The sequence below is a fragment of the Capricornis sumatraensis genome, chromosome 3 (assembly GCF_032405125.1).
Source record: "Capricornis sumatraensis isolate serow.1 chromosome 3, serow.2, whole genome shotgun sequence".
In the NCBI taxonomy this organism is placed as follows: Eukaryota; Metazoa; Chordata; class Mammalia; order Artiodactyla; family Bovidae; genus Capricornis; species Capricornis sumatraensis.
Window position 1 is genome coordinate 65,220,196 of NC_091071.1, and position 27,138 is coordinate 65,247,333.

The 27,138-nt window shown below is 52.8% G+C and overlaps 4 protein-coding genes across 5 annotated transcripts; all 4 read right to left on the reverse strand.

Moving 5' to 3' along the window:
- Positions 1-1,270: 1,270 nt before the first annotated feature.
- Positions 1,271-2,493, reverse strand: HOXD8 (homeobox D8). 2 transcript variants are annotated; one of them, XM_068969107.1, is made up of 2 exons: positions 1,944-2,493; positions 1,271-1,563 (listed from the first exon to the last, which is right to left on the reverse strand). In XM_068969107.1, the coding sequence occupies exons 1-2, from the start codon at positions 2,491-2,493 to the stop codon at positions 1,271-1,273; spliced, it is 843 nt and encodes a 280-aa protein (XP_068825208.1). The 2 variants fall into 2 exon arrangements, with proteins under 2 accessions (XP_068825208.1, XP_068825207.1); XM_068969106.1 differs by having other exon boundaries at positions 1,271-1,566.
- A 6,199-nt stretch (positions 2,494-8,692) lies between these two features.
- HOXD9 (homeobox D9) lies at positions 8,693-10,115 on the reverse strand. The gene is made up of 2 exons (XM_068969418.1): positions 9,287-10,115; positions 8,693-8,934 (listed from the first exon to the last, which is right to left on the reverse strand). Exons 1-2 carry the CDS (start codon positions 10,092-10,094, stop codon positions 8,693-8,695), a joined length of 1,050 nt encoding a protein of 349 aa, XP_068825519.1. The 5' UTR covers positions 10,095-10,115.
- Positions 10,116-13,820: 3,705 nt separating this feature from the next.
- Positions 13,821-16,180, reverse strand: HOXD10 (homeobox D10). Its single transcript, XM_068969058.1, has 2 exons — positions 15,436-16,180; positions 13,821-14,098 (listed from the first exon to the last, which is right to left on the reverse strand). Exons 1-2 carry the CDS (start codon positions 16,178-16,180, stop codon positions 13,821-13,823), a joined length of 1,023 nt encoding a protein of 340 aa, XP_068825159.1.
- A 7,750-nt stretch (positions 16,181-23,930) lies between these two features.
- On the reverse strand, positions 23,931-25,711 carry HOXD11 (homeobox D11). The gene is made up of 2 exons (XM_068968810.1): positions 24,934-25,711; positions 23,931-24,166 (listed from the first exon to the last, which is right to left on the reverse strand). The coding sequence occupies exons 1-2, from the start codon at positions 25,709-25,711 to the stop codon at positions 23,931-23,933; spliced, it is 1,014 nt and encodes a 337-aa protein (XP_068824911.1).
- Between the last annotated feature and the right edge of the window lie 1,427 nt (positions 25,712-27,138).

Sequence of the window (27,138 nt, forward strand, 5' to 3'; positions counted from 1 at the left end):
CCCATGAGCCCTGGAGATTGTTCCTGACTCAGGAAAAGGGTTATTGGCGGCGCTCAAAGACACTAGCTCTAGAAAAAGGATTCATTTCTTTTATTAAGGAGCTAGCTATATTCTGCAGCGGTTGTTTACACTTGGATTTTTCTGCATTTGCTCTCAAGGCTTGTTTCAAATAGGTGAGGCCAACCTGGAGAACAGCAGAGGACGTACCAACCGATATCTGAGATGCACACAACAAGTTGGCTCACAATGGGCGTGCAAACAGAGAGAGGAGAATACAAAATAAATATGGCACCTCCTCAGGAAAAAAAAAAAAAAAACACAAAAACCGGAATCACAGCGGCGGCCACAGCACAAAGACCTAGCAATTGCAGGCGATACCAAGCAAGCACAGTTCAAAACGAAAGCAAATTCAGAAAGGAGAGGCGTTCCACAAGGTGACTTGCCAGACTAAAAAGTATCTAAGTGAAAATGTTATAATTGACTTTTCAAGTATTCATTCACTCTAGATGATTAAACTGCCATAATCTGTATAAACTATAGAAAAATTATTAAATGTCAACTTTGACATTGTCCTGAAACTTCTGTCACTAGCCGAACATTTTCCCCAAGTTTAAGGAAGCTGCAGAGCCAGGACTATACATTACACTCTTAAGCTAACATGTGCTTTTCTCAATATTTGGCCCAGACTTTTCCCAGAGATATTACATTTACAAAATTCTCAAAGAAACCTTTTAGGAGTAAACAAAAGGCACCCGAACCATTCATTATAAAAGCAGAAAAAAATATAAATAACACATTTTAATCAAATAATATAAAGTAAATATTCTGCGGGCATAATTTTTTAAAATTAATAAACTTCTTTTAATTTACTCACCATAAAGAAAAGATTTAAAATGTTCAAGTGCACTTGTTTGATTAATAAAGCATTTTATATTCAATTATTTAGTGCTAATCATTAGGAAGTTTATGTTGTCGAGGCAAAATCACCAGCTCAGACATTAAAAACTACCATTATAAAAATATAGCTACAAGGTCAGTATCAAATTACTCTTACATAGGACAGCTCAAGGGCTGTTTCTATGCGACACTAGAAACATTTTTTTTTAAAACACCCAAATCCCTCTCAAAGCGCAGAAACCTCAAGAGCAGTGACATGAAGGTAGCTTGAAACACAGGTAAAGTCCTTTCCAAAAAAGAAAACAGGTGGTGTCCACCAGCATATGCTGATCATTAGTTTTAATAGTCTGCGGTAAATTTTTAAAGGTAGAAGTTAATTTGTCGGGCCTTCAGCTCGGTCTTCCTCCAGCTCTTGGGCTTCCTTTTTGGTTTCCCCATTCTTCGCCTCCTGTCTGGAAACCGGGAATTTGTCCTTGTTGTTCTCCTTTTTCCATTTCATTCTCCTGTTCTGGAACCAGATTTTTACCTGTCTCTCGGTGAGGGCTAAGGCATGGGAAACCTCGATTCTTCTCTTCCTGGTCAGATAAGGGTTAAAAAGGAATTCCTTTTCCAACTCTAAGGTTTGGAAACGACTGTAGGTTTGTCTTCCCCTTCGTCTACCAGGAGCTGCTGATTAAAACAAAGAGAAAAAAAGAGGAAAATAAACATTAAAAATGTAATGGTGCGTCTGCAGGTTGCTGGGGGTTTCTGAAACAGGTCTAAGGGGTGAAATATACACAACTCTCCTTAGGTCTGATATAATATATAGCATGGGCAGGCAAGAGGGACAGCGAGAACGTCCTAGCAATTATTATGACCCCCATCATCTTTTCATGGTTTCTACTTTAAAGAAAAAAAAGTACTACTTCATGAATAAGAGTCACTGTAAGCTACACCAGAAGAAAAAGGACAGGGAGAGAAAAGGGGAGTTTTAAAGCAATTACGTGAGATGAAAGCAAATTTCTCCCCCTCTCCCCGCTTAAAAAAAAAAAAAATTGCATCCCAACCTTGTGGTCTCATCCAGGGAAACATTTGAGAAGGAGACGAGCTCTGATTTAAGTGGTCTGGGTCCTCGCCAATATTACCACTGGACGATTTACAGTCAGGATATTGTACCAGCTCGGCCTCTTGCTGGGTCGTAAAAATCGGCTGTCTCTGTAAGTTATCGTATCCGTAAAACTTCGCGGGCTCCCCGTGACAGGCAATCCCACCGCAGGGGGGAGGCGGCGGCGGAGGAGGTGGGGCGGCCTGGTAGGCTGCGGCTGGGCTGCCCCCGCCGGGGTGGAAGTAGTCCTGGCCGGGACCCGGGCCGCCCCCACTACTGCAACCCGGCCCGGCGGGCGGCGGCGATGGGTGCGGGTGCGGGTGCGCGTGCGGGAAGCCGGCGGCGCTGTTGCCATAGAGCTGCAAGGCGGCGGCAGCGGCGTGGCGGCCGCCGACCTCGGGCGCGAAGTGACAGTCGTAGTAAGTGGGATTGATGGCTTCGCCCGCCGCGGCCGCCGCCGCGGCCGCCGCCTTGTACTTGGAGTACAGCGGGTTCACGAAGTACGAACTCATCGAGGCGGCGGCGGCGGCCAGCGGCCGGGGGCCAAGGTAGGGCGGCCCCGGGCGGGCGGGCGGCGCGGAGCTGGCAGGGAGCGCGCCTCAGCGCCACCGCACTGCCGCGGGGGCCTCTGGGGCGGCTGCTCGCGCCACTGGGGCCGCCGGGCTACGTTGCTGCTGCCACCCGCCCGCCCGCCGCTTCTGAGACCCCGCAACCGCGGGCACTCCGCTACTGGGCGCTCATGCTCCTCTCTCGCGCCCGCCGCCTCGACCTCGCGCCGCCTCCCTCGCGGGTCGCAGGGCCTCACCCAGCCCCCGCGTTCCACTGCCCGCCCGGCCTCTCCCGGCGCGCGCCGGCTTGGCCGCAATAAACTCGCCAACACCCCGGTGACCTGCCCCGCTGCCTCCACTCTTTCCTCTCAGGCACCAGGCGGCCTTGAGCGCACCGGGACAACAAAAAAAAGTGCGCCCGGCCCACGGAGACACTCTTTGGCTTCGGTTTACAAACCCCCGCTCTGGAGGGAAAAGGAAAAAAACACCCTCTGCCCGCCGCCACCTCTCACCTCGCCCCCCCCGCAGCCCCCTCCCACCGCTCTCGCCGCCGCTGCCGAGGCTGCCGCCCCGGTGCGCCCCGGCGAGGCATTTTCGCACCACGCCACTGCCGGGAGAGGGAGCGAGATGGACGCGAGATAACCGCGCGGAGGGATCCGCGCGGAGGCGACATCACTGCACCCGACGGGACGCCTCACGCTGGCGCGGAGATGCCTCCGCCAGCCTTAAAGGGGGCCCATAAAACCGCTCTGCCAAGGGCTCGCCGTGCCCCCGGGGCCCAGGGAGTGCGGGCCATGGCCGGCAGGGCGGGGGCACCGCAGAGCCTTACACTTGGGGGTGGGGGAGCGGGGAGGCAGGGAGGCCACTCCCAGGAGACTGTGGAGCAAATGACTCCCTCCCCGGCCCCTGGAGCAACCCCTCAGAGGTTGGCCGTGGCTTTTGCGCCTCTGGACACGCGGGCGCAGCCCAGGGAACGAGGACAAGCCGTGTAGACGATCCGGACTGAATATTTGAGTTAGGTCCTATCCAAGTGGCTTGATTAAAGGCCACAAAGGTGACCTCAATACCAAAGTGCATTATCAAAGCGAATCTAAGTAAGCCCTTCTTTTCCAGCCGAGCGGGCCTTGTGGAAATGAGATGTACATTTACCCTTGACGCACTGCACGCCTGGCTGAGGCTCCCAGGTTAATTGATACTTAATGGAAATCATGTCCATGAATATAGTTTCCATCATTTCACCCTTGATAGACGTCAGTACCAGGCGCAGGGGGCAGCCTGAAGAATGTGGGGAGGGGGAACATTAGCATTGCTGAGGGAGTAAATAGAAAAGCAGAGAGAAATGTTCCAAGCCGCGAAGGAGGACTCACGCTGGGAGGCTGGTATTTTCTCCGGCAGGACGCGCGGCTCTGGGTCTCAGCCCCTGCGTGGAGAGGACCTCGGCAGGCGGTGGCCCCGGGCGGAGGTCGGGGAACCGACACCCAGGAGCCCCCCAAGGAGCCTCCGGGCCTGCGTTCGGAACTTGCCGGTTCCAAGCAGCTGCAGGCGGCGCCCATCTAACGATTCTAGTTCATGCAACGAGCCTGTGAAGTTAGTGCCGAGAACAGGCGCCGTGTTCAACTTAAAAAAGTTAACTAATTTTTCCAAAGGTAAAGAAAGAAAAGTCAATCTATGAAGGACAAGGAAGAGAAATGTCATGTGGGCAAATCGAGTGTGAATCGGAAAAATATTCCTGATTTTAGAAACTGGCTCTGAAGCCTCTTGGCTTTACACCACCAATTCGCCTTCTCTTTCCCCTTCTTCTCCCCCCCACCTCTACTCCTGTGTTGATGATGTTCAATGTCCAATAAATGTAATAGGTCTCTGCTGAGTGTGTTTTCCTTTGCCTACTCTGCCTTTTTCGTGGGTCTTTGGGTGACCCTTTTTCTTGGGATAATCCATTGTTGTTGAGGGCGCCAGGCCCATGGGAGCCGACCTCAGAAACACTCTCTCAGCCCACCGAGGACGCCCCCGCTAAAACTTAAACACACCTTGCTGGCTTTTCACGCCAAATGAGAATGTCTAAAAACCCCCAGACATCTCCCAAAGGCGTAGCAGGCGACTGATTTCAACTACCTCTTGCCCCTTGTGGAGTGGCCCAGCTCATGGTTGAGATCCTGAGGTTAGTCCGGGTGGACAGAATATTATTATTCTGCAAATGGAGAAAATAAGGTTGAGACGGAAAGGCATAACAAGATAGTGTTTTATTTCTACAGGGAATAGCTGAAAATAGTGAAGGCAAACGGATTGCTAATGAATCTGCAGATTATAAAGGCATGTCTTATTTTTAAATTAGTAGGGAGTGCAAGGAGGCTTTTGCTGTGTGAGTGGTGATGGGTCCGGTTTTTGTTGTTGTTATTGTTGTTTTCTGCCAGTTATCACCAGGTTAAAAACTTCCTTTAAATCCCTAGGCGAACGAACTGATTCGGACAGTTAAGGATTTGTACTCCAATCTTGCAAATACTCAATTAAAAGAGTAATTATTTTCAATAAAGCCTTGAAACAAACTTTGTAATCGTGCCTTTTAATTTCACTGTTTGGCGTGTGTGTGTGTGTGTGTGTGTGTGTGTGTGTGTGTGTGCGCGCGTGCGCGCGCGCGCGCGTGTTTAAACCCTCAATAGTGGATTTTGGAATGGAATGGGGGGAAAGAAGAGAGAGCCCAGATCTCAATAATAAAAAGCACTTTCTAGAACTTTGTGATTCCTGACGGGGCGAAAAAGAAACACAAACACCAAATTCATTTCTACACACATTCTGGCCTAATTACGAAAACATTGTAAGACAACATTTCCTCTTGGGACAAAACAGTTTTTTTTCCTTCAAGCATTCCGTTTATAATCTGAATGGGAACAGAGTGCGATTAACTTTGTAAACATGTATGCTTTTACACTTTTCTGTTTTGATACAATGCATTAATGTAACGTTTTCAACTGTGCTATAGTCCAAATTTTCTGAAATCCTGACTAAGCCAAATTTTATACGTAATAAACACTTCTAGAGAATGTAATAGTGCACATTGATTCTTTTTGGTTAAATTTATCCTAATTTGGAATCTAACATAGGATTGTATCTTTAATCAAGCCCTTCTTCCGCCGCAACGCCAGCTTTACGATCACAAAATGGAGCAACGGCGCTCTCTAGTGGCCAAATGCCACCTCTAACCGAACGAGCTTAACTTCTCTTTATTCAACTCAAACCAATTCCAATCTTGTTCTTTAGTTTGACTGGGGCTTGGATCGCTGACACTAATAATGCTTTCATCTCTTTGACTGTCGACAAGTCAAGTGCAGAAAACAGGGGCTCCTGAATGCCAAAGATATTTCTGCTCCCGAGAGCTTCCAGTAGTGTCTTTTTCAAAAGCTTCCAGCCCTTATTTGCCAGATACAGTAAGTCCTCATTCTGTAATCGCCCACAATTACAGGATGGGCTAGATTCAACGAGATCAGAACTTTCTAAATATCAACTGCTGTAGGCCTCTTTTTTTTTAACAGTGGAACCATGGACTTCGAAAGCTAAGAAACTACATGTTAAATTCGTTCATTTTTTTCTTTTAAAGCTGTTACATGTAGCATTAAATCCTGAATGTTTGCTACTTTGTAATTTTAATGCTTAAGGCCCATTTCACTGGACAATGGGGGTGGGGATAGAAGGCAAATTAGAAACTTTTTTGATTTATCTCTGAATGCCTGTCTGGAAAGGCCCCGTTGGGCTGTGTTCATTGGAACTTCTAAGCACAATAAATGAGATATTAAATTTATATCAAAAATCACAGAGTGAAATGAATTAGCTAAGCATTCCATTTGAGTTTTTTTTTTTTTTAAAGCGGAGACTTTAATCAGTTTAGGTGTTTCCTAAGAGGCTAATCTTTTCTCTCATTTTCAAAAATGCTTTCCTCCAATTCATCTGTAACGATTAATTTATCTATAAGCAAACAGATAATTTCCAACAATATTTTTGGAGTGGAGGGCTACATATTTTTGTGAAAGGTCATTTAGTGGTAACTTCATCTCTTTCCGTCGACCATGCGGCTGGGAGATGCTCGGCCTAAGTAAATGACCCAAGAGCACTAACTCTCCCACCCCCAAATAACAGACATATTTTCCTTTTTTAAAAAGAAGGAGCTAGATGGCGGCCATAGTCAAATATTATTGAGAGCCACCCACTGGCTTCTTCTATACCCGGCTTATTTTAAACATCAGAATTGTATTGTCTCCTTCCTACTACCATTTTTATTTCCTAGGTGCTCACACCTCATCCGGGGTTCCCCAGCCCGTCTTCTTAGTCCAACGGGGTCCTGTTTATATTTTATTGTCCAGATTTTAAGAGACCCAGTTTTGTCTGCATTTTTCCTTTCCTCCCACAAACACAAACATCAAAATGAGATACTTTCAAAGCGAAGCGCCGGGCCTGTTGTAAACTCATTACCTCCAGACGTCTCGCCGACTCGATGGCTTTATGACACCTTGGCTCTTCCTGTTTTCAAAGAGCCCAAGGTATCGGGTTGGCCGCAGGGGCGGGGGTACGCAGCACCTTCTGCCGGATCTGGGCCTTGGATTTCCCTCCCTGCCCCCCTCTGCTTTTCCTTCAAGTCCCCTCTTTCATCCGGATCCCCCCAAATCTCTGCCATCGCCCCCGCCTTCCGCCCAGCCCAGGCCGCCCGGCGCCGCCGCCTCTCGGGCCTGCAAAGGCCATGTTGGGCCCAAATCCTCACTTACAATGACCTTCATTTTAGCCTCTGAATGCGACCCTCAGAGGGCCGAGCTGGGGGCTAAACACACAGAAACTGGGTGGGGGAGGGGGGAGCGGGGTGGGGATAGCTGCGGAGGAGAGCCTTGACCATTTTGATCTTCTAAGGTCACTTCGGGGCTCCTGTGGGGAGGGGCGGAAGCTCATAGCCTAACCGGCTCAGCCCTCCCGGAGCCAGCCAGCCCCGCACAACTGGAGGAGTTGCCCCAGGGTGCCGAGTTGGCCTTTCCCTGGTTGCGTGGGGGGGGGGGGGAGGGGAGCGGGGGTGTTAATGGCTGCGACTCCGTGAACAGAGGGAGATATGGGGTGCGGTATGTCAAAGCCCCAGAAAGATGGGCCCTTGGTTTCTGGGATCCATGGGCTCTGCCGGTTCTGCTGCAATGCTGACACTGGGTCCAGGGTCCAGAGTTCGCCGAGGCACTGGAAGCAGGCTGGGACAGGACCGCCAAGGCTCCCCCGGGATGGGGGTGGGGGGAGCTGTGCTCTATGCTGCAGTCTGCCCAACCAAAGCGAAACTCAGAGGCACATCAGAGACCTCTCAGGTGGAAGGGCCATGGATTTTTAGAAGAGCATCCTTCCCAGAGATAGGGAAGAAGTCCCATACGGGTGATATTTTGCAAAGAGGCAGAGAAAGCAAGCACACAGTGTTCAGGGTCTGGGGTCCATGTGATCAGGTCAGCATTTATTGGTAGGAAGCGGTAGCATTTACAACTGGTCCTCAGGCAAGAACCGGGAGGGCCTACACCCGCGGCCGCCCACGCGAGCCAAACCCTCCCAGGGAGAGTGCGGCTCCTCCAGTGAACTGAGAAGAAACCCCTGACCCACCGGAGGCCCTGGGCTCCTCTCTTGGCCTCATTCCAGATCTCAGTGGAGGGCCCACGGCCTCCCTGAGGAAAAGGGGCTTTCATAACCGGTGGGCAACACGGCCAGGGCTCGGCCCGGGCGGGCCTCCGCACCGTCGTCGCTGCCTTCGCTCTCGGAAATTGGGTGCGCTTGGCCCCCGCTTGAGCAGCGCTAAGCAGCGCTCGGGGCTAAACTACAGCACTTTTCAGAAATATAGGAGACATTTACACAGGAGAGGACTCCTCAAACCAGCGTGCACTCACAAAATATGGCATTTCCTAAGGAACCAACGGAACAGGAAAAGAGGGGAGCAGGAGAGGGCAAAACCCCAAAGCCACTTGGTTTCTCCAACACACAAGCGAGCAAATACAGAGTCCCCCAAATTACCTGACAGTAACCAACCACACAGTCACTTCTACATAAAATGGGGTGGGGGGAATGTCCGAATGGCTGGAGAAGTTCTGGAAATCAAGCACCCACAAAGGAAAAAACCCCACTGCCATTGCAAAGCAGAGCAGTCCTGCCAGCGCGCGCCGGGTCAGTCTCCCTTGGGGCATTTCTCCTTGCTCATCTTTTTCATTTTCATCCTACGATTCTGGAACCAGATTTTGACCTGTCTCTCTGTGAGGTTCAGAATCCTTGCCACCTCATAGCGCCGGTCCCGAGTGAGGTACATGTTGAAGAGGAATTCCTTCTCCAGCTCAAGCGTCTGGTATTTGGTGTAGGGACAGCGCTTTTTCCGGGTGGAGCGAGCGTGGATCCAGTTTGCTGCGGGGTTGTCTATGAAGAGGGGGGTTTGAAGAAGGGGAGCGAGGGGCGGAGGAGAGGCAGGGAGAGACAACGGGGTGGGGGAGAGAAGAAATCGTTAAATTAATTTCACCAAGGATGGCAGCTTTTCACAACTTGGGGGGGAATTATCATAAAAAGCCTTAATGCCCGCGCTCTGTTTACCGTACAAACCGCGTGCCCAGGGTAGGTGGTTATGGGACGCTTTTTTTATGGATGCGTGTAGCTCGCCCAGGCTAGGGTAGGCGTCTAGACGTTTTTATAGGTTAGTAAAACTATCAGTTTTGCACATTCGAGCCTTACAGGTTTCAGCAATAAATCAGGGGGCAATTTCTTTTGCACTTACTTGGGTCAAGTTGCTGCTGCGGCGCCTGCGAATGCTGCTTCTCTTCCTCCTTCAGCGGACAGCCCGGGCTCGGGTGGTCGCTGCAAGCTGAGGGCTCCGACGAGCCTCCTGCCCCGGACCCGGATCCGATCCCCGCCCCGGGCCCGGTTCCCCCAGCCGCCGCCGCTGCCACCTTGTCCCGTAGGAACGAGCTGCATGAGAACTCGGGGCCGCCGCTCCCCTGGGACTCTCGGGCCGCGGAGCACTCAGTCCTTTTGGAGGAGGAAGACGAGGAAGTGGAGGAGGTGGAGGTGGTGGCGGCGGCGACGGCGGGGGTCGGGGCCGCTCCGCTTTCAGGCTTAATCCCGTAGTGGCGCCCGTTAGGTGGGCCGCTGGGGCCGGGGCTGGGACCGGGGCCCGGGCCACCGCCGCTACCGCCGCCGCCGCCGCCGCCGCCGCTGCCGCCACCCGCACCGCCCGGGAAGCCGGGCAGCGGCTCCATCCAGGAGCGCATGTAGCGGCCGGGCTCGGAGGCGGAAGCGGCCAGGGGCGGCGGGGGCACGTATGGGTGGTAAAGGCCGCTCATCGCCGCCGCCGCCGGGGGCTGGGCGGGCACCGCGGACCACGAGGCGGAGAACACGGCCGATTTGGGGGCAAAACTACACGAGGCGAACTCGGCGGCGGCGGCAGCCGGGCTGTCGGCCACACCTGCGGGCCTGCCCTGCGTGCCAGGCCCTGGAGGTCCGAAGCGTCCGGCGAACACCTCGTCTCCCTCATGGCCTATGAGCGAGTCCACGTAGTAGTTGCTGAGGGTGCCACTGGAGGACATTTTGAGGCGCCCCGCGCTCCCACCCAAGGTTACACTGCCCGCCGCGGCGCCGCTCCCCGCCGGCGCCCGAGCCGCCGACTAGTTCGCAGGCTGCAGCCTCCACCATTGGTCGCGCGGCCCACGTGATCATATTTACCAATACCAGGAGTAAATCAGTCCGCTAAACTGGGGGCTGCTGTGATTTAAAAAAAAAAAAATCATCATCAACATAAGAGCAGCAATTAGAGCCCACGGGTCCCGGCCCGTGAGCCGAGCTCGGCCCGGCCTGACTCGGCCAACCCGGTGGCGACTGGGACCACGCGCCCCGACCGCGGCCGCAGGAGGCGCTGGGGACTATTTGTTCGCCTCTTCTTGCCGCCCTCGGTCTTGCAGTCCGGGCTGGGGCTGCCTCCTCAAGCGTCTGGGCTCCGAGCTCCCGGCCGTGAGTTCTGGGCGCACCGAGCACTTGGCAGAGCCCAGAGCGGCCGGGGGCGGGGAGCGCGAGCCTGCGCGGCCAGAGGCAGGCCGGCCTTCCGAGGCGGCCCCCTGGCGCCCGAGGGGAGTTCTCCCGGTGCTTCTCTCCCGGCCCCAGCCCACCCCTGCCTACGCACACCCACACCCACACACGCTCTCTCACAGCTTGTCGTGTTGTTTAAAACAGGTGGAAGACCTCTGTAATGATATTATGCCTTTCAATAAAAATTTTATGAGGTGTATTTGATTATAGATTAATGTGTCCCTAATAAAACGGACGGATGGAGCAGCTCGAAAGGCCCCCCTCCCCCTACCACACTCACACACGCCCGCGCAGACACACACCCCCGACGTGAGGCTGAGCACACGCTGAGGCCGGAGGGTTGAGCTGGGGCGGCCTGGCCCTCGGGCTGGGGGCGGCCGGCGGCCACCGCCCGGGCTCTGTCTGCCTTCGGAAGTGTCCGCAAGCTGGCAGTCAGCACTGCGCGGACCTTGGCGGCCAGGGCGCCTTGTCTTCTCCGGGACTTCTGGAAAGGTCCTGGAAGAGAACATGCCATAGGGCAGAACCCAAATGGCAGCGCAGGCCCGCACCCCGCTGCCGCCCCGACCCTGCCTCAAGAATGGCCATCGGAACAGCATTTCCCTGGGCCAGGCCGCTCCCCTTGGTTCTCACTTGGATGCCTCCAAGTGAATTCCAGACATCTCTAAAAATTGCCCTGGTCCTTGGGCTACTCTTACGAATTCTTTTCTTTCTTCCTCTCTCTCCTCCCCACTTTTTTTTTCCCCCAGTCTCCAAAGGTAAGGCTAGGCAGCCTTGAATCTGAGGGAAATGCCCATTGTCACTCCCAAATCCATGGTACAAAGCCTCAGAAGCCCGGCTGGGAGCCGAGACAAAAAGCAGTCGGGCGTCGGCGACTGGAGGATATATTCCTCGCCCTACAAGTTGCCCAGAACACCCTTGCGGGGCTCCCAGCCCACCTTGAGCCCCTGAAAGGAAGGGGGGAAATGGCTACTTATGGTCTGATTGATTGCCTTTGCCAAAGGCTTTCTGATTTTATTCCAGAGGAGCTGCCTCTGCCTGTAGCCCAGACTTTCCTCTGAGACATGACCCCTTGTCAACAACGAATGGTGCTCCCCACATCGCTGGAGGTAAACTGAGAAGCTAAAATTGCCTTCCTTCTCCTGCCCAACCAGTGGAGGTCTGGGCAGATCTATTCCAGTGTTCCCAACCTGGCACTGATGCCATCCATCTTCCACCCTAGGAAATGGCTCCCCTAAAGCTTTCTGTCTTGGACCTGGAAAATAATCTCTGTTTTCGGCAGGAAGTTTAAAACTCTGAATAATTACTGAGTCTCCCAAGGACTCTTGGTAGAGGGTTTTAAGGCTGAGACCTCCTTAAAGAGATTGTTTTTAGAGGAAAAGTGGGGGGGGCACAAAAAAGATTTGTCATTTTCATTTGTCAAGGAAGCTGCTTGAGTCTACTGGAGACCTTTTGAAACCACAGCACAACCTGGGGTAACGAATTCTCTGTCAGCTCATCCCCCCAAGGCCTCTCCTCTTCTCCCTGGCAGGACTAGAAAAGGATGGACTCTCGTGGGCTGAGGATCCTGCAACCCATTAGTCAATCTATCTATCTATCCATCTATCTATATGCACACTCATACACAGAGAAAAGACAGCTGGAGTTTTCTGTGCCATGTTAACAACTGGAACATTGGACTTCATGGGAAGTCATGTTCATCTGCAAATTCTTTGGGTCACCTTTCGTACATTTTCTTGCCTCCCAGATACAATGGCTCCAACCAGCAGTTTGTGATTAAATGGAGGGAGAATTAACTGGTGAAAACCTTTCCTTCCTTTAATTTTTTTTTTTTCATGTAGGCCACCAAAAGGTAATGACTGAACATAAAATCCTTCCACAAGGAAACCAGGGCAAAGAGGGATGAGAAAACTCACTCATCCTTGGCTTCACTGTGGCCTGGCTATCTTGTGCTTGGGATAGGGGTAGGGATAAGAACAGGGGAGCAGAAATGGATCCGATGCAATGCTAAGCTGCTGCTTGTCTTTGCTCCTGTAAAGCAGGCCCGGCGGCTTCCAGGTGGGGCAAGACTGATTTCGACCTAGTCCCTGACGATGGTACACCAGCTAGAAATCACCAAGGCTCCACTGAAAGCATTAAAAATAACACAACCGAAACGAAAGAAAGGAAGACACACAAGTGGGGAGCTGCGAGGAAAATGCGGTTTGGGCACAGGTTTACTTACCATGCTCAGGCTAGAGGAAAGTTCACATCCACTGACAAATCAATTATGTTACTATCATGAGGGGAGGGGAAGACAGGACCCTCCTTCTTCCCAACTAGGAAAACAGCAGGCACAGCCTGGATTATCACTCCCCCACCACTGCCAAATTTCGGCACCAAAGGCCCCCTTCAGCTTTTCTCTCCCATACTCCTCCCCCTACTCTCTACCACCCCCGCAACTGCCCCAAACAAGCAGTTTAACAGGAAGATAATCTCTCCAAAGTCTTTCATCTCCATCACAACATATTTCCATTTCAGAAAGCAGAGGGAGTGCACTCGTTTCCAGAGTTTATTGCATTATACATGCGACCAGAACATGCACAGAAAGGACAGGTTGCTGTTGTACTTCTACCAAACCACAGATGCACCACAAGGGAAAGGCTACAAGGCAAAGTCAGTCAATATTCCATCTCACCAAGGACAACTGCTAAACTCATTTGCAAAAAGATACATTGTAATGTGCTTTTTTAGTCCCCCTCCCCCCAAAGCTTGTGGGTTTTAATATTTTTAAATATATCTGTAATTTAAGTACTTTTAAGTACTGGATGTATTCAAAACGCCATGAGCTCATGGACTAACCACACACACAGACCTTTTGTGTTAGGAAAAACATGAAAAAGTCACATTGCTGGATGGACGAGTGGATTGATGGATGCTCTACAGTTCCAATAAGTTAAGAGCCAAATGAAAATGCGCAGTAATAGTTACCCTGCATTACGATGAAAAAAAATAATAAATTACACGTGCTAGTTTTTTTAATATATATATATATATATATACTCATAGGGATTACAGATCACTTGCAGCACGAACAGAATGACCCCAAAGTCACATTCTAGCAGGAAAAAAAAATTTTTTTTTCAAAAAACAAAGAGCATTGAAGGTTTTTGTTTCCGCCTTCCCAGTCCTCCAGCACTCGGCCCTGGAACTCGGCGCCCGTCTCCGATCCTAGCCTCTGACAGGCCTCGGACCTAAGAGAAGGTGAGGTTGGCGGTCAGTTCTCGGATCCTGTTCTCTCGGCTCATCTTCTTGAGTTTCATTCGGCGGTTTTGAAACCAAATCTTGACCTGCCTGTCGGTGAGGTTAACGCTCTTACTGATCTCTAGGCGGCGCTCGCGGGTGAGGTACATATTGAACAAGAACTCTTTTTCTAATTCCAGCGTTTGGTGCTTAGTGTAAGGGCACCTCTTCTTTCTGCCACTCTTTGCAGTGAGCCAATTGCTGGTTGGAGTATCAGACTTGATTTCCTCTAACAAAATTAAAGGGAGAAGAAGAAAAAAAATCAAGAATTTTTTTTTCTCTCAATCTCTTCAAATTTACCCTTGGCCATGACCCCGCTGGCAGCCAGGCCGCTTTGGGAAATGCTTGCATTAAACATTACTCACATGAGGTGGGCCCTGAAAGATATTTGTAAATGATGCCAGGTTAGTTAAAGTACCCAAAATGACACAAATGGGTGGGTATTCTTACTGTCTGTGTCAGCGTTCTCTCTACTTTCTGACCTGCACAAAATATTAGTACAATAGTAAACTTTCAGGATCTCACCAGCAACGTTCTAAATGATCATCTCACAACAGGGCTCGAGTGGAAGAAGCAAACCACAGTCTGACAAGCCTACGAATCCCACTGCTGCCTCAGATCCCCAAACCTGCCACTTCTTCCCCACTTCTCCCAGGCAGGCGGGGAGCCCCACAGCCAGGCTTAGAGATACCAATTCTCTTTCAAAAGATACCAGAGGAACCGAGTACACCTTCTCCGCCCTGCCTGGGCATCGTTTTATGCCCCAGAACTTCCTGAATTCTTGTGCTTTCTTGTTCCCACACAAAAGCATTCTCCCAGAAATGAGAAATGTAGCTCCTTGCTGTGGCCCAACTCTGAGCACTAGGGCAGAGGATCAGGGGCAGAAAAGCCAGAGCCCCTGGCTCTCTGCCCTATCCAGCCCTAAGGCTGGCCCTGCCGGGTGGGCCATGCACATTCCATTCTCCCTCCCTTCTGCCTTTGCCCCCTTTGCAAAAGGACTGCAAAGCTTTCGGCACTTTCCCCAGACAAAGCCAAGGTTACCTATCCCCGCAGAGGCAGGGAGCCCTGTTCTCCGGCCCAAGCACCAACTGGTCCAGCCATCTCATTCCCCTTGCTGTCCCCAAGCTCGCAGGATGCGGGGTGCATACACTTGAACACGAACACGGTACCTTGGACCACCTTAAAATCATCATTGAGTGAAAGGCATGGCTGGGACTGCAAATCTGAGAGGGAGAAAGGAGGTTCTGGGGCCGCGTTTACCAGCCGCAGGTCTCATTTGCGCTCTTTTGTTGCATTTCAGGTCTAGCTCAGGAAAAATAAACCCGGCAAGCCTTTCCTCTGCCCGGGCGCCATCAGCTTGGGGCCAGGACTAGCCAGGAGGGTCAGGGCAGCGCGGCAGAAGAGGAAACCATCTCGGGATTAAGATTGCCCCTCTAAAAGACGGGAGGAGAGGCACCTGCCAGTTGGGGCCCCAGGCTGCCGGTTCGGCACTGGGGACCCGGGTGTTCCCTCTGCCGGTTCCGGGGCTGCGCGCCCCGCTGGGGTGACAACTCTGCTCATACCGACCTTTGCTTTCCTTCTCCTGTACTTCGGGACTGGACACGGAGACCTCTGCCAGGCAGCTCCTCTCTTCCGGAAGGCCGCCCTTGGCTTCAGGGCTCTCCACCTGGGAGACTTTGGTGGGCTCCTGGCCACTCGCTGGCTCGTTCATCTTCTTTTCCATCTGTAGCTGGGCGGCCGAGAGCTGCGGCTTGGCCGCGCCGCGAGGGTTGAGCTGGAGCATGACTGTGGAGCTGCCTTCGGGGCTGTTATTGTACTCTTGGGTTTTCCCGGTGGCGTAGGTCTGACTCAGTCTAAAATATCCAGGGACAGGAACCTCGGGGTTCTCAACGGGACAGGACTCAGGGACCAGCCTCTGGTACGAAGGGACCTCAGCAGAAATGAGTTTGTTGCGCTTATCAGAATACATGCAGCAATTGGATTCTTCCTTAATGTTGGTGGTGAAGGAGCAAGTGGGGACTTGCTGAGTAACAGGTTGCTCTATTCGACAAGATCTGTTCGGGTCTGTCCAACTGTCTACTTGAGGTATATAAGGATGCACATTCATACCCATATTTTGGTGGTTCACTTCTCTTTTGGCCAGAGACGGGAGCAGTCCACAGGTTTGCATTCCATAGGTCCCCATGTCTGCGCTAGGTGGTGGCATGTACATGCTGGCGCTGCTCGAATAAAAACTGTCACTCCTGCAGGCACTGATCAAGGAATCTACTAAAAAAGTATTAGCAGCAGGAGAGCTGTTGGGAAAGGACATTTTGGGGAGGAATTTGAAGAAGAGAGATTGTGTCCTTTGTAGGCTGACATCTCTAGGAAAACATTCCCCGTGTAATTGTGGATGCCTCTGCCGACCACATGACAACCAAGCCAATGAGATTTGAAAATGGCCTTGAGCCGCAGCCTCCTCGCAGGTCACGTGCTCCAGAGCCCGGCCAGCCGGCCGCGTAAGCGCGGACAACAGCGACATCTACTACGCGCCCGCGATAGTGCGCGCTGGAGACAACCGGCGCAGCGCTCTCCGCCGCCCGCCGGGCTCCTGGGGCTCGCTCTGCCCGCCCGCCCCACTCGCGTCCCCCACTCCAGCCTCTGGGCCCGCGAGCGGAAGGAAAGGCTCGGCCCGAGGGGTCTCCGGGAGGACACACGCGGGGAGGGACGCCCGGGCGCCGTGGCGCCAGCACACAGAAGCATTCCCCGCACACACCCAGGCAGAAGGCGCCCGAGAGGGCCGGGGCCAGGGCGGTGGGTGGGGGCCCAGCCTGGTTCATTTTGTCCCGGACAGCCTGGGAAGGTGAGTTGGACTCCCCAGACTCTGAGACATCCCACCCCAGGAGTCCACAGGAAAGAGCTCTGGCGCCTTAGACGCGTCAAGATATCCTGGGGAGTGGAGTCGAGAAGGGCCGCGAGGGCCGAAGGCCACGCAGCTGACCGGCCCCGCGGAGCCCCGAGGACCGGCCCGGCCCCGGCACTGTCCTCTGCCTCGGCCCGCCAGCCCGCCCCAGCTCCCGGCGCCTCTGCGCCCCGTGGGCTACTCGAGCCTTCGGCTCTTCAGGGAACCACACCCCGACCTCTGCGGGCCGGGCCGCTGGGAGCTTTCAGCCTGGAGACAGTCCCTCGCCAGCAGCGCGGCATCCGCGAAAGCGTCCCCCTACCCCCGGTTCTCAGCGGAAGAACTAAACCAACTAAACCGAGGTTTCCCTCCCCACACGCCCTGAAAATAGAGGGCGAAGAGGAAGGAAGGAAGAAGAGAGAAAAGAATGTTTTCTAGGAAGGGGAAATTCTCACCCTCTGACTCCAGAAGTTTTAGAAAACTGACTGGGCCAAGCAGGAGAGAGTGATGCAAAGGTGTCATATGGTTCTTCTGCAAAGAAAAATATGTTTTCCTTTTATGGATTTTGTAAAAGCATTGGTTTTTGACAAGTGCAAGGTACAAAAGGTTGTGGAATTTATTAATACATATTAAGAAGAATCAGGGCGATCAATAAAATTCTCATCTACATTCTTGGGCTACTTGGTAATTTTCTTGCTTCTGAAGGTTTTTAAAGAGTTATACCCGCTGTTGCCACACACGGGAAGATATTTTATTAACAAATCAATCGAGACTTTGTAAAGGATAAGATTAATAGTTAAGATTTAGCATAATGGCGTTCGCTTTATGAATTATTGAAAATTATACTATTGATTTTTCCCCCTCGCTACTAACCAAGAAGGTCAATTTTTGTTTTAACACAAATTGTCAAATATTAAAAGCCATACTTTTGTCAGAAGTTGAGTTTTACAGTTTGGGGCAATTCCTAAAATTATTTGAGAAGGTTCTGTTTGGATAAGGGAAGGGAGGGAAAAAAGGAGGTGAGAGAACCTTAGTCTTCTGTTTCCTTTGGTGAGGGAAAGTTCTATAAAAAGGATTTGGTCTGGGGTTGTGGTCGACCTCATTAAGAGAACCACCACCATCACCACCATGGAAACTCAGAGTTTTATGAGAAACTTCTTCAACAACTTCCTCCCTCGGTCTCTGTTGCAGGCGGTGAGCAGTCCTTCGGAAGCCGCGGCCTCGGGGCAGCAGCAGGGAGCTTTAAACTTGATTTCCAAAGGTTTGCCTTGGGTGAGGGGCCCGGCCAGGGCACTGGAGCCGTTCTCAGGCTTCCTGGATCCCCTTTCCTGCATCTGAGAGAGGAGAAGGGCCCCAGAAACTCTGATCGTAAACCAGTTCTCTGTCTGGGGAGGCGTCCGTGTTTTCTTCTCCCCACACTCCTGTCACGGGGGCGGGCCTTGGATTTCAGGCCCAGAGACTGAACTTGTGGGCAAACTGGGTTTCTGCCTTGCCTTTTGTATTTTGGGGGAGCCCGATGCTCAGCCTGCTGGAGCCCGCTCGCTCCTTCACAAAAACCTTTTCCAGCAAACCCTTTGTCCACCCCTCCCCAAAAGGAGGCTCCCCTGGCCTGGTGGAAAAAGTCGATGGACATTATTTTCGGCCTTGGGACCGCTTCGGCTGTCCCCTCACAGTGCCCTCGCCCAAACAATAACCCCTTTTAAAAAAACTCCTCAGTGGCAATGAGACAGACCTTTTAAACCTTTACGCAGCTGTTCAAATACAACATCATTGTCAGGTTAAAAGCCTGGCGCCTCTAACTGCTCTCCGGCTGTGGGATGCCGGCTAAGGAAGCGGAGGTTTAAACATTACCTTCGGTAGGGGTGGCTGTTTTTAGACTTGGGGGTGGGGAAGTGAGGAAGGCAGGGGAAAAAACCCAACTTTTGACTCAAGTCTGCTAAGGTCCTGTTCAAAGCTAACAGCCACGGACTAGCACCCCGAAAATTGCCTTCTCTCAAGGCGGAGATCATGATCTCAGCCGCAGCTAAGCGTGCCCAGGGCTGGACAAAGTGCCCGCTGCACACGCTCTCGGCAGGCGCCCTGACGCCAGCCTGGCGCTCCACCACTGTCCTCCCTTTGCGTGTCGGCCAAGGGAGCTGCCCGGAACTCCACTGTCCAGGTCTCCCTATCCCACAAGAGAGGCAAGAGTGTTCGATCTAATCGCAAATTTTATGCCCATCAAGTGTCCTTTCATAATCTTTATTTATACATGAAGAAAACATCCAAGCTAAAAACCAGCAATTCCTCACCGAAGGGGTATGTCTGCCGTTAACCAGGACCTCTGCCTCCTGAATTTGGGGAGCCTTTCTGTTTCAGCTCCCTGCGCCTTCAGGCTCAGTCACTCCCACACTGGATTTGGTTTTAAATAGGTCATCGTCACTCACCGGAGGGGTGTATCAGATACACATTTTGAATCTATTATCACAAAATTCTATTTATTCTTTTTCAAATTTTTATCTTCAGACCAGCTCTTTGAGGCCAGAAATTGCCAATATTTTGGAGGGATTTTATTATAAAAATCAAGCAAAATAGAAACAATACAAGGAAGAGAATGATCTGAACCTGGGAGGATGGAAACTTTGCTTAAGACCCTAAGGCTAAGATAAAGCAAATGGAATGAAAAGGCTGGGTTTTCAAGGCCAGGCTTTATTTTGCTTACAAGTATTTAATGTAGCTACATAGCTGCTGTTTTCGATCATCTTTAGATCAGTTGGAGCAGTTACCATTAATAATAAATCAATATTGTACCATAAAGGAGATGAATATCCACAGTTGTATCAAGACATCTTTATCCCTGGCACAGTTCTTTCCAGAGAAAAATTAAAAGGGTCGCTTCAGCAAGAAATTAGCATTTGTAATCAAGAAGTGACTTTCATCTGCTCTTCCTGTCACCGGGAAAAAGGGCAGCGGCCCTGGGCCTGGGTAGACCTGGGGATCCACTGATTTTGGGCCCTGAGTGACCTCTCAGAGATGTGCCACTTTTGGGGGGCAGAGTGGATGGGCACAAATTTTAAAAGCTGCTTCCTCCAAGCACCCTTCTGGGTTGCACCGTGCACCTCCCAGCCAATGTGTAAAGAACTCCAAAGGGCAACCGGGGTGGCCAGGGAAGCCGCCACCAATGCAAAGACGGGTCTAGGGAGACACTGCAGAAGGACCAGCAGCCTAGGAGCCTCCTCCCTTTGCAGACACAAAAGACTCCCACTTCTCCCAATCTCCCTTCCCTTCAAGCTCTGAGACCTCAGTGACTCAAGATGCTGGGGCCATGCTCCATGAGCCCCACATGCCCTGAATGGTCCCAGAAAGGTCAGGTCTGCAGCCTGGAGAAGTCCTGGTTCAATTCACCAATCCCCTGGTCTTTTTTAGACTCAACTTGGGCACTGACGAGAGGAAAGGGACTACAGATTGCGGAGCACTCGTGGTCTAGGAGAGGCTGCCAGCCAAGGCCAAGGGGCCCTCCAAGGCCACAAGCGCCCCCGCTGGAGCTGGCTAAAGAGGGACACAACGACATTTGGGGAGGAGGACTCTCACCCCACTTGGACTGAGGCCCAGGTTAGGCCCCGGGAAATGTCGATTCACAATAGCTAAGCTGGACCCACAGTCAGACAGGCAGGAGCCAGGGTGCCCGCGGGGAACATCAATGCCTCTGGCTGGCGCCTCCCATGGGGTGGGGAGACTCATGGCCCCCAGCCTCCACTGAAGCCGATGCCAGCTTCCAGGGGTGGACCTAGAATCTTTAGTCCGGGGCCTGGAGGGAGGGGGCAAAGACAGCGAAGTTGAGGAGGTCCTCACTAATTCCGGGGTTGCGTGTGCTTTACAATGAACTTCAGGAAAGAAGGGACTGCCACCCTTCATTTTTGAACTTCTCTTTCAGTCCTTGGATGGTGGCACAGGCCCTCCACAATGTCAGGGGCTTTCGGGGTGGGAATGGGGTTGAGGAGAGCATACGGAAAGAAAACTGCTTTCAGGAGCTTATGCCAAAATCAAACTCCACGCTCAAGGCCAGCAGACAGCTGGGAAGGGTGGCCAGGGTTCTGTCAAACGCAAAGCCCCGTTTGCTTCAAATGCATACACCATTACACGACACCTTGAAGTACAAACGTTCCCCGGGGCTGTCTACCGCTCCCCGCCGCCACACTAGCTCAGTATGGCCGGGAGCCCTAACTCAGTTCTGCCTGCGCCTCCCGGTCACTACCGGTCCCTACCGGTAGCCCCGACCGCCAGGCACTACCGGGGGTGGGGGTGGGGGTCCCTGGCGCAGAACGACCCGCTAGGTCTCGACGCGTCTCATTTTTCTGAGACCACACTCAGCTAAGTTGCCGGCGCCCTGATCTGTCTTAAACAAAAGCCTTTTAATCACCCCAGGCGGTCGGAGAGCGTGCAAGGCGGACGCGGTTTTAGGCAGGGGTGGTCCTACCTTCCTATCGCTCTCCACACGTAAACCAAGAAAATTGATTTCCATAATTTAACTAGCAGTGGCATGGCTTATTTTTTTGAAATGCACACATTTGTCTTTTAAAAACCTCTCTTCGACACTACCGGGTTATACCGAAGTATTCTTTACAACAGCTTTATCTATAAGAAGACAACGATTAGGTGATCTCTTATTTCAGGAATCTGCTCGCGTTCCTCTGTCTTTATACAACTTCCCAACCTCATGGCTGCTGAGAACAAACAATCAGCAAGCAAACACCTTAGCGGTTTCTAGCCGGTTAAGATTGCATATTAGAATCCAGTATCCGAAAGATACGGTACCGCGGCCTCTCCGACAAATGAGGCTTCTGGAACGTGAGCACGCCCCCGTGTGGCTCTCCAAGGCCATGCAAACGCGAAATGGTATCTCTAGGTTCGGCTTGACTAAGGTGGTGCACATACAAGCTGCTACATTTAGACGCAGCATTTAAAAAAGAACAAGCCAGCGAGCAAGAGAGAGAGAGATGGAAAGAGAAGAAAATAAACCAGTTTTAGCCTCCTGGAATGATCACATTACTAGGGCACTGACATTGTAACGGATGCCTAGGATTCCAAACAAAGGAGTCCCCTTCTGAACGAAATTGTTCAATTGTAGGCTTTGTTTCTATCGCATCCTTAACCAAACGTTGAGGGACGCTTTTGGAAACAATATAAATATATTTTCTCTTGTTCCATATCATAGAAAGTACAGTAACTTATTTGACAGGGTGACTTCTTTTTTTTCCCAAATATAACGAAGTAAGTCTGTAATAGAACTTTCTTTTTCAAATGCCTACTTTCAAAATCGCGTTTCTTCATTAGAGCTAATGGACTGCTATCTATGACTCCCCCCGGCCCCAGCAAAAAAAAAAAAAACAACCAACAACCAGCACTTCCTAGCTGTAGTAAAAGCATGCTGGTAGACATTTTAATACAACCAGTATTTTTAAAAGAAGTCAATTGGTACTGAATTACACAAATGTTTGACGGGAAATTAAGGTTATTGATCCTGAAATTAGGAATTTGCTTAGATTTATGGGGAGCCCTCGATATGATTCTGTGTGGTCATAAATGTGTGTGGGGCTCTGGATGTGTGTGAGCATGTGTGTGTGAGAGTGGGTGGTAGTTGAATATCACAGAAGAACCTTAAGGCGCCTAATTATTCAGAAAGGTTAAAGGTGATGACCTTGACATTTTGGAAGTTCAAAGGCATACACTTATGCACTTATGTTTTTCCTTCCTTCCAAAAGCTTTGATAATTAAAAAAAATTCTGCATTTGGAAATGCATGCCTCCTTGGAAGATGCATGGGGTGCTGTATAGCTCATGGATTTATTTTTTGACTTTGGACTTATGAGAGGTTAAGAGTCATAAGATTCACTTTACTCTTCAGAGAAAGAGAAGCTTTTCTCACTCTTCCAGTTTATTGCACATTGCGGAAATCTCTTTTGGGCCCACCAGAAGGTGTATAATATAACCCAATTAAGCTGTTTAGAACTTTGGCTTTTATGGTGTTGTCTAGACAGTTCAAGGTTTTGTAAACAGCCTGGCCTGGCCCTGCAACATAAAGTGCGATGCAGCCTCCACCACATTCTTTAACTTGAAGCGGTATTTGCTGTGAGAAGTGGTCTGCAGTCCTGGGCCCTATTTCCAAGGCGGGGCAGTGAGGGAGACCTTCTCTGCTCCAGGTCCCTGTGACACCAGCAAGGACCCAGGCCCTCTCCACCCCTGATACCGTCCCTTTAGAAAATTAGTTTTGTTTCAATGAAAGGTTCTAGTTTTTATTTCTTCTTTTAAGGGACCCTGACTCCTTGACATCTTATTAAGAGTGAATTTGGATCTCCTACCCAGTTTTTTTTTTTTTTTTAAGGAATTCCAAGTTTACTACCCTGGGTGTAGGATAGGGTGAGGTGGCAAGGAGACTTGTTTCTTAGGTCCTGCTGTCCCAGCCTCATTGCCTGGATAAGGCAGCACCAGCATGGCTGGGTCACATCTTCAATTCAGAAAGTCATCCCTAAAGTGATTTTTAATGCCAGTGTAGCTTAGAAGGGATAGGAGAGAACAAGTCTTATCTTAGCGGGATTATAAAGCTTTTCACTTGATTTTCAGTTGCTTGGGGGAGAAGGTTCTGGCCATACAAATATCCTAATCAGGCACTAAACTTCTTCAAAGAGGAAAATTCATACAGTGTATTGAAGCTATAACCTTCATTTTACTAGAAACCATTTATTCACACAAAAGACAGTGACTCATGCCTTGATACGATAGACCAAAGGTACATTTCCCAGAGTTTAAATAATCTGCATTCACCAAGGGGAAAAGATGCAGTTCCTTAAACTCAGAACAAAAACAAGTGCCTTCCAGCCCCTCGGCCTAACTCTCTACAGATCCCACAGCGTCCCCACGGGAGCTCAGAGAGAGGGAAGAACAACAGCACATTGGCGGTAAAATTGTAAAGGGACGTTTGCATTTACCATTTTCCCCTTATTAGGATCCGTTCGGCCAAGTCCCCGACCTCGTCCGAAGGCTGCAGTGGTCGCTGGGAGGTCCCGAGTTGACCGTGGGAAGGAATCGTGGAGTTCCACAGAGAAGAGGCGTCATTAAACCCAAGGACATTGGGCCTGCTCAGGGCAGGCTGGTGGGGAGGAGAGTGGGTGCGTGGGGTTCAGGGGAGAGGGGTGCTCCTGGAGCTCTCAAAATAAGGGGTTTCCAGTGAAATACTGCAGACGGTCTCTGTTCAGTTTCTTTTCTTTCATCCTGCGATTCTGGAACCAGATTTTGACTTGCCGGTCAGTAAGGTTGAGCATCCGAGAGAGTTGGAGTCTTTTCTCTTTGTTTATGTACACGTTAAAGAAAAACTCGCGTTCCAGTTCGCGGATCTGGTACTTGGTGTAGGGACAGCGCTTTTTCCGAGACCGCTGGGGGGCCACTGCAAGTTAAAGAGACCAAGGGGTAAGAGAGGCCACTGCCTGCCCACCCCTGGCTACCCGCTCGGGCCGCGCAAGGGCCAGGCCTCGGCCGGTTGGGGACGTCCCTGCTGCGGCTGAAAGGCCCTGCCTGCGTCGTGGGGGATGATATATGGGCGGGCACAGGAGAGAGTGCGGGCGTGGACCTGTGTTCACGCCCCAACACACACACACACACACACACACACACACACACACACACACACACAGCCTGGCATCGAGGTGGGGAGCGAGAGCGAGGCAGGCTCTGAGCTGGACTCAGCAGGGAGAGAAACACGAGCGTGCCGGGCATCTACTCGACTCCAGCCAGCAGCGTGCGTCAGGCAGAGGCTTGGATAAACTCCAGTTTAAGGATCAAACTCTCCCCAACACCCCACTCCTTTAAAAGCAGGAGGCTCGAGTGTCCACACTCACAAATTGGCTTGAAATCTCCCCTCCCTTTCTACCTCCCTCCACGGTCTCTAGGACCACCCCCCCCCCACGCACAAAACTGGGGGAAAGCTCTCCGCAGCGATTAATGTCGTCCTCGAAGTCTACCTTAAGCCCACCTAAATTGGTTTCCTATCGTAAACACGCTTTACAACGGCCAGGGAAATCTTATAGGATGTATAAACCCCTTCGAACGCTTATAAAGTAGCACATAAAACGGCGCAAGCAGAGGGAGGCCCCCTCCGCCCCCCCGCGCCCACGGCCCCGGAGCCCAGCCGCCCACCCCGCGTCCGGTGCCTACCTGTGCCTCCGCTCTTCTCAGCCCCCGCCTCCCCCGGGGGCACCTCGCCGTCGCCGCCTTCCGCCGCCCCCTTGGGCTCCGAGCCGGGGGTCGTCTTGGCACAGGGACTTCCCCCGCCGCCACTGGCCGCCGTCTTGGGGTCGCTCTTGTCGGCGGCGCCCTCGGGCTGCGGCGGCGCGGGCGGCGGAGGGGGCTGCGGCCCGGCGAACGGGGGCCCGGGCGCAGCCTCGTAGAACTGGTCGAAGCCCTGAGGCAGGATGCCGTTGCGGCCCACGGCGCTGTAGAAGTTGGAGGCGGCGCCCGCCGGGCCGTGCGGCGGCCCGGGCGCGGCGCACACCGGCTCCGGCGCCTTGAAGAGCACGTCCGGCCGGCGGCCCGCGGGCGGGAGCAGCTCGCGCTGCATGGCCGCCTCCTCGGCCGCAGCCGCCGCCGCCGCCGCCGCAGCAGCAGCCGCGTAGTAGGGAGCGTAGCCCCCGGCGCCGCCACTGCCGCCCCCGCCGGGGCCGCCCCCGCCGCCGCCTCCCCCTGCGCCGCCGCCGCCGCCGCCGCCGCGGTATGGCCACTTGGCGCGCTCCAGGCCGTAGTCGCGGAAGGCCACTTCGCGCACGGGTTGGACGTGCGGCGCCAGGTTGGAAGAGTAGGGGAAAGTCATCTGGCAGGACGACGGTTGCGACAGGAACGACGGCTTGCTGGCGAAGTCCGACGGGGCCACATAGTAGGCGCAGCCGGGCAGGTACATGCTGGCTGCGCTCGGGCCGCACTCGTCAAAGTCGTTCATGGCTCCGCGGCGTGCGCGCCGGCGAGCCCTGGGCCGCTCCCCGCGCCGCCAACCTGAGCCATCGATTGCACAAGAGGCTTGGGCCAGGATCAACTAAGCAAAAATCCCCACCGGGCGCTGACGTGCAATTCATCTTGATTGATTCTGGTGGTAATTATGTCACGTGACGCCATGGAGAGAAATGTCCTTATATCTATATCAGTGCTCGCCAACACGCCCCGGGACGGCTCCTGGCGCCGAGACGCGCGCGCGCTGGGGGCAGATCGGCCTCCCTCTCCAGCCAGCTCTCCCTGGGAGCCCCCTGACCAGGCTGTGCAGCAGGCCGGTCACCTGTGCGCCGCCGGCGGCTGCCACTGCTGGGTGCATCTGCCACCGCCCGGCTGGGCCGCCCGCCCGCGCCTGCCCGCGCCGCTTTAAGTACGCGGACTGAGGCCGGCAAGGAGGAGGAGGAGGGAGGGGGAGGAAGGGGGAGGAAGGGGGAAGGGAAAGAAGCGGAGCGCGGAGGGGGAGCCCCGGCTCCAGGCACAGGGGACTAGGTGTGAGGGTGTGAGGGTCCCACCCCCTACACCCCTTCCTGCAGCCGCTCCCTCCCCCGTGACGCCGCCACCCTCTTCAGTTTGCCCGTCAGGAGCTTGTTGCTTCTAGTTCAAGGCGCGTAATTGCGCCGCTCTCGGGGAGCCAGGAGCCCTGATTTACATATTTCTCTGCCCGGCGCTCACGCCGAGCAGTAACTTGGCTCTCTCTACTGCCGACTCGGAGCGCGAATGCCAGCCTCAAAATACTCACGCCAAAAGCCTACCAGGAGCTCACCCGGCTCAGGGTCTCGGTGCCCATTCGGCCCTGTCGCCTTCTCTTCTCTTCCTCCTTCCTTGTCCCCCTTCAGTCTTCTCACTTGCCTGTCTCTCCGGTCCTCTCTGCTCTCACTTCCCTGTCTCCTTTTTCCTTCTTCCTGTTACTTTACTCCCCTCCTTGCCGCGGGCTCACTCGGTCCCCTGACCCTCTCTCCTCCTTTGCCCCAGCTACGTGTCCCCGCCTCAATCTCTCCCCCTGTCGCCTCTCCGCCTTTTCTCTTGCAGTGCTAAAGCAAGGAGGGAGTTCAGCCAGCGGAGATACCCCGTGGCCCTCCAGAACCTTGGGGGTCTGCTGAACAAAAGGATCCGGAGTCCTACTCTCAGGGTGCCTGGCTTCCCGCTTTTCCGCAATCAAGCAAGCAGAGACAAACCACCGGTGCCTCCGCCCGTCTCACCCTCTGCCTTCTGGCCTGGATAAGACCAACCAGCCTCACATCCAGCTCCTTCCCTGTGTCGGAGCCCCGCCAAGGCCTACGCATCCGTGCCGCGCCTTCCCTGGGCTTCTGCAGCACCCTAGGGCCCCTGTGGGCTCCCTGGAGGTCCGTTGGCTCTGGGGGTGAGGGGCGGGCTCTCAGC

Excerpts from the sequence above, each read along its gene's own strand:
- HOXD8 (XM_068969106.1), bottom strand. The coding sequence starts at position 2,493 with ATGAGTTCGTACTTCGTGAACCCGCTGTACTCCAAGTACAAGGCGGCG. Across the intron at positions 1,567-1,943 it reads TCCCTGGATGAGACCACAAG|CAGCTCCTGGTAGACGAAGG; the intron begins GTTGGGATGCAA and ends TGTTTTAATCAG.
- HOXD9 (XM_068969418.1), bottom strand. The coding sequence starts at position 10,094 with ATGTCCTCCAGTGGCACCCTCAGCAACTACTACGTGGACTCGCTCATA. Across the intron at positions 8,935-9,286 it reads GCAGCAGCAACTTGACCCAA|ACAACCCCGCAGCAAACTGG; the intron begins GTAAGTGCAAAA and ends CCCTCTTCATAG.
- HOXD10 (XM_068969058.1), bottom strand. The coding sequence starts at position 16,180 with ATGTCCTTTCCCAACAGCTCTCCTGCTGCTAATACTTTTTTAGTAGAT. Across the intron at positions 14,099-15,435 it reads ACAGGAGAAGGAAAGCAAAG|AGGAAATCAAGTCTGATACT; the intron begins GTCGGTATGAGC and ends TAATTTTGTTAG.
- HOXD11 (XM_068968810.1), bottom strand. The coding sequence starts at position 25,711 with ATGAACGACTTTGACGAGTGCGGCCCGAGCGCAGCCAGCATGTACCTG. Across the intron at positions 24,167-24,933 it reads TGAGAAGAGCGGAGGCACAG|TGGCCCCCCAGCGGTCTCGG; the intron begins GTAGGCACCGGA and ends TTTAACTTGCAG.